General features: G+C 37.5%; 1 gene segment (V, D, J or C); it reads right to left on the reverse strand.

Moving 5' to 3' along the window:
* Positions 1-5,301: 5,301 nt before the first annotated feature.
* Positions 5,302-5,796, reverse strand: LOC118580251. The segment is given in 2 exon segments: positions 5,302-5,624; positions 5,742-5,796. Coding segments are annotated over 2 exon segments (378 nt in total).
* Between the last annotated feature and the right edge of the window lie 498 nt (positions 5,797-6,294).

Below are 6,294 nucleotides of genomic sequence, written 5' to 3' on the forward strand. Positions count from 1 at the left end.
AAAGTGTGATCTGACCTAGTCTGGTGATCAGATGGCCAAACAACCTGCAGGTCAGGCTGGAACTCTCATACAGTAACAGATGGAAGTGGATGCAGAGATCCTCAGCCAGACTCCAGGTGGAGCTCCTGGTGTCCAGTTGTCAAGAAGGAGGAGGGACTGTGGGAATGTGATTTGTTGAGCCCAGGATTGGAAAAAGCGTGGGGACGAAAGGCCAGACAAATGGAAGCATGTGAATTAGGAACCAAAGGCCATGGAGCCTCCAGCTGGATCAGGCCCTCTGGATAAGTGATAAAATTGAATGCTTTGGACTGTTTGGGAGGCATCCAGGCCGTGGGACCTGGATCTGTCCTTAGTGCATGAGCTGGCTGTTTGGAATATTGGGCTTACACAGGGACACTTTGCTCAGCCTGGAAGGAGGGGACTGGACCTGCCTGTACTGAATCCACCAGGTTTAAATGAATCCCCAGGGGAGTTTCGGCCCTGGAGGAGATTGGAATGAAGGGGAGGCTATGGGGGGAAGGTGGGAGTGGGGTCGTGAGGTGGGAGGACAGGGGAACCCCTGGCTAATATGTAAAATTAAAACACAAATATAATTAAAAATTATTAAAAATATTAGAAAACTAATGTTTGGCACTTATTGTCAAAAGTGTTTTATTTATTTTCCTTTTTTTTTTTCTTTAGACAATACGATACAGGCTGTCATCAAACTAATGATCTCCCTGTCTATGCCTCCCAGCTAGTAATGCATGTATTTGCCACAATTGATGACTCCATCATTTTTTTAAAAGAGCGTTTTCCCTACTTGGGTATTTTCTCAATTTCTGTATAGCTTTCCTTTTTCCTTGCATATTTAGTTGAAATTGATCGTGAATGTCAATTAACAAATTTCCTCTTTGACCTAATATAAGATTTACCTAAATTCATTCTATAGATGCCCAACTAAAATGTAGAGAACCTAGAAGATTTGTTGAATTACACACAGCTTTTGCTCCTCAGGGCTGAGGGAATATCTCAGAAGCATTGCCCATCGAGTTCCTAGTGAACTGCAACAATAGATGGTATGAAACTGTATAGTTTAGTTCTTGAACTTACTGTTTTTCACTCTACCGAACTTACTAAATGAAATTTTAAAGACATGAAGCACACTGATTTAAATGCCCAAAGTATTGCCACAACTCAATACATAGAAAGAAATTTGAGGTGAATATGGAGGTTTATGTTCAAGGTACAATATATGGCTCTTAACCATGTACAATGAATAAATGTAGTAAAATTTCAAACACAACTTAAATGAATAAAAATCTCACACACTAGAATGGAAAGCATTCTTGCTGTTTCTACTGCTTTTATAAAGGTCTAAAATATATTTTACTACTTCAAAAAGTTCTTCCAGATGAATTTTCATAAATGTACTTATAAGACAAACCCTGACTAACTTGTATTCACAAAGAATTTAATTTTTTTCATTTGTTTCATATGATATGAACCCTATGGATGACTCTTTTTATGGTATTTTATGTGAAAATATGGGAAAAAATTATTATTTGTGATGCCATGATTGTGACAGAGGTCTATATTTCCAATACCTAGAGTGTAGGCCATCAAATAATGATGAATACATGAATAGAGAAATACAAAGTAATTGTCCTGCTCCTGGTACTAAACAAATACCAATAATCATAAGAAAGCGATCATGAGTATAAAGAACATTCTTTCTTTTAATAAATTGTTTTCCATTGATTAAGGTATGAAAAGGATATGTATTCATACTTTCAGTTCCTGAACAAGTTACATTTCTTTCTTATTTCTTTTTACATGTTATCTTGTGAAGGGACTCTTACCCAGGACACACTTCTTGCAGTGTTCTTTATCCATTTTATTCACTAGCTTATCTAAGTTGCTTCATTTACAAGTCCTGTCATAGGGTATCTATGACTTATAGCCACAGCCTCTTGGCCCCAATAACTGTGTCAGATATTGATTTCATCTTAAAAACTGGACTTAAATCCAAACAGAAAGTATTTGGCTGTATCATGATTTTCATGCCTCTTCTGTTAAACTTGGCATACATTATAAGACTGCTCTTTATTATAGCACCTCTGGTCAAATAGAGTGTAATGTTGCTTTAGCTTTCCCATGTTCTTGAAACATGGGAAACAACTGATGGTTGTTAGAATAGTAAGTATCAGTTTTCTTTAGGGATTGGCCATTAGTAGATTGGGCCCTAGCAGGTTGGGTCCTCACACACATGTATATGGGCAGGACAAAGTAGACTCAGTGAGGTTATTTTTTTTTAAGTGTTTGTTAAATCTGAAGAGGGTGCGGGTGAATCTGCAAAGAATTATATGGAGGAGGGGTGGTGAATGTGATCAAAATATATTGTAGCATGCATGAAATTCCTAAAATGGTACTTTTTAAAATGTCATTAAAATTATGAAGTAAGAAGCCAGGTGTGGTAGCACATGTCTTTAATCCCAGAACTTAGAAGACAGAAGTAGGCATATCTCCGAGTTCAAGGCCAGCCTGATCTACAAAGTGAGTTGTAGGACAGCCAGGGCTACAAAGAGAAAGCTTATCTCAAAGAACCATATATGTCTCTCTCTCTCTCTCTCTCTCTCTCTCTCTCTCTCTCTCTCTCTCTCTGTGTCTGTGTGTTTGTGTGTGTGTGTGTGTTTGTGTGTGTGTAAGTTTATTGTAGTATTGTTTTATATATAACAATGATAGAAGGATCAGCAGTAAGAGCACTCTCTGTTCTTTCAGAGGACATAGGTTCAGTTCCTAGCTCACACATGGACACTCACAAACATCTGTAACTCCAGTTCCAGGGATCTAATGCTATTTTCTTTGTGTCTTAATGTATCACTTTTGGGGGAAATTTTCATGGGCTGCTGGGAATGTGTATTCTTTACTTTTTAGATGTTTAGAATATTTTTGTCAGTTCAATTTATGTCACATAACATTTGGATTGTTTTGATAGTAACTTCTGGTAAAAAGAATATTATGCATCATAAAACCAAGTGATACAATGCTATGAACTAATTAATTGTTAGTTTTAAGTCATAGATGTTGCTAAAATTCATACTTATTAAAAAAGAGTAACAAAGACTATACCATTGTACCCATCTTTAGCTGAATCAAAACTAGTACATCAGGGCTTCATCCTAAATACATTTCCAAAAGAAAGATTTTCCTCATGAAAACTAAAAATACAATTAACATAAGTGGCAGTTCTATCACAGTAATATATTTCAAACTGTGGGCAAAATAATCACTAAAAATGATCATAAAAGTATATTTTTCAGAGGGAACACAATAATTCCTAACCTTAAAAAGAACCATTTAAGTAACCCAGAGAATCAAAAATAAAAATAAAACAAATTGAGATAAAAATAATATGTTATACATACAAAACATGCTATGTTTCTCTTGGGACAAGTAACACATTTGAATGTTGGATCACACCAAGCAAGAAAGAAGTTTATTGGTGTCTGTGTCACTGTGGGTGGAATGTGTACAGCAAAAATTCAGTAATAAACTCAAACATCCTCTGGCTCTGCTCTGCCAAATTTCACTGTGAAAAAGAAAATGTCTCTGGCCCACTGCCAATGAATTTGTCAGGAACTACATATTCCTGGTTAGAAGCCTCATAGATAAAGAATTGGCCCATCCTCTTCTACTACCAGTTCAAAGTGGTGTCACCATCACTATCTAGAGGGCTCTGAGTAGACCAGCAGGAGATGGAGGCTGTCCATTCATGGGTGATCATCAGTGGGAGTGGACTCTTGAATATCATAGCATCAATAATGGAAGCTAGAATAATAAGAGAGAAGTACAAGATAATTTGGAAAATTTATCAGCAACATTTAAGATTGTCTTCATATTATGTATTTCATGAGAGAACTTCACATGTTGTGGGAGAAATTTTTGTCTGTATAACAAACACATTTTTTAAAAAAACATGTTAGTATATCATTCTAAAGAGGTTCTCATGATATTGTAGACCACACCTTTCAATTCCATCTGTGTCAAAGTCTTTCCAATATCACAGATACTGTCTCATCTGACATCTCACTTTCACAGCTCTAAACCTCACACATTTGCATCCTAGAGGACAAGACCTTCCATTTCATATGTGGACAGTAAAGACTTGAATAGCAGGTACCCTAGAGCTCATCCTCCTTCCATTCTCCTATTGTGTTCCCTTTCTCTCCTTACCAGGAATCCATAGTATTAGCAGCCCTAGGAACTGAAGGGGGTACTTCATTGTGAGAAGATGAACTTATGAAACTGAAGAGTCAAGGCAAGATTACTGATGACTTTTTATCTCTGGCCAGCAAGGGATATACCTCATTATGGAACACTATGCAAATATTATGATGGGTGCTGAAGTTTAGGTCTGAACAATTATTCAAGATCAGCTTCCCTTGAATTCATCTTCCTCCAGCCTCCAGATCCAGCAATTATCCCCCTGTTACCCTCTACATCTTGAACACAAAAGCCTAGCAGACTAGTAAAACAGGCAACACTCAGCCAGCACACACTCTGAAAATCCAAAAAAAAAACAGAATCAAGGAATAAAATTCCCACCCAATCAAGACAAATCCAAAAACTATCACCTAGACATATAATCACAACAAACCCAGATGCCTTAGATGCCAGCAATAGAACACAATCAATAACAGCCAGGGCTATATGTCACCACCAGAGAACAGCTGTCCTACAACAGCAGGCTCTGGATATTCCAACATAGCTAACACACAAGGTAAACACCATAAAACCAACTACATGGAGTTAATAGTGTTATTTAAAGAAGAAATTAATGAACTCCTCAAAGAAAACCTAAACAAATAATTCAAGGAAAAGAATATATCTCTTAAGAAAAGCCAAGAACAAATAAACAATAGAAGGAAATAAATAAAACTGTTCAAGACCATAAAATGGGAATGGAAGCAATAAAGAAGACAAAAACTGAGTAAATCCTGGAATGAAATATTTAGGAATTAAAATTGGAACTATAGGCACAACATTCACCAACAGAATATAAGAGATGGAGGAGAGAAGCTCAGAAATAGAGATACAATTGAAGAAATGGGTACATGACTAAAAGAAAAATATTAAAGTTTAAAAGTTTCTGAGAAGACAGTCACAGAGAAGACTGTGTAGCCTCTTTTTTATCAAAACAATTACTCTCCATTATCTTTGCTAAAAGTCTTGTGACCTGTGAGAAAGAGTTTCAGTGAGTGACACATGAGGAGGTGCCTCTGGAGCAGCCCCGCCTCTCACTTCTGCTTCCATGGAGGTTTATGTTATGGCTTGTATCACTGTGGGAGGATAATTATCAGTCTGTAGACAGTAATAAGTTGCAATATCTTCAAATTCCAGGTTGCTGATAGTGAGAGAATAATCAGTCCCAGACCCACTGCCACTGAACCCCGATGGGACTCCATCTGCCAAGTTGGATGCACAGGAGATCAGGAGCTTGTGAGCTTTCCCTGGTTTCTGCTGAAACCAGCGTAAATACTTGTTAATATTCTCACTGGCCCTGCAAGTGATAGTGACCCTGTCTCCCAGAGATGCAGACAGGGAAGATGGAGACTGGTTCATCTGAATGTCACATCTGGCACCTAGGAATGGAGACATAATAAAGAGCCACATAGTTAAGCTGAAAAGAAAGACATTCCCCAAATGCCAGTCAACACTAATCAGTGTTACAATGAAATTCCCATTTAGTCCTTTTTCACCTGGTAACCAGAGCAGCAGGAGCCCAAGGAGCTGAGCAGGGGCCCTCATGTCCATGCTGAGTCCTGACTGCAGTGACAACTGTACAGGGTGTGACTGGTATATGAAGAAGTCCTCAAGGCTGTTCAGTGAGTGCATACAAATCACTGGGAACCAGTTAGCATGGGCACAGCTGCAAGGCTTGTTCACCTCAGTAACTGAGCACAAGTCTTGTGTCCCCAGATGCCTGAGGCCAGACCACCCATATGCCTACAGAGAATGCATTTCTCTTTTAAGTTTTAAATTTTGGATGTTTCTTTGAAAATTTCTACTGTACATCAGCTCTTTTTTGAATAATATAATTCAAAGTTTATGAATGTTAATATAGACAAATATCTGACTGTCAATGAATATACAACAGAGGAGGGACTACTAAATCTTTAACTAAATTATATAATTTCTATGGATGCAAAAAATACTGTGTCATTCTTCTGAACTCTTTGTTTGGAGTGGTCATTTCTACAAATTAAAAGAATAATTTATCAGGACCATTTAGAATTTATTTGTCTTTCATAT

The sequence above is a fragment of the Onychomys torridus genome, chromosome 3, assembly GCF_903995425.1.
Source record: "Onychomys torridus chromosome 3, mOncTor1.1, whole genome shotgun sequence".
NCBI lineage: Eukaryota > Metazoa > Chordata > Mammalia > Rodentia > Cricetidae > Onychomys > Onychomys torridus.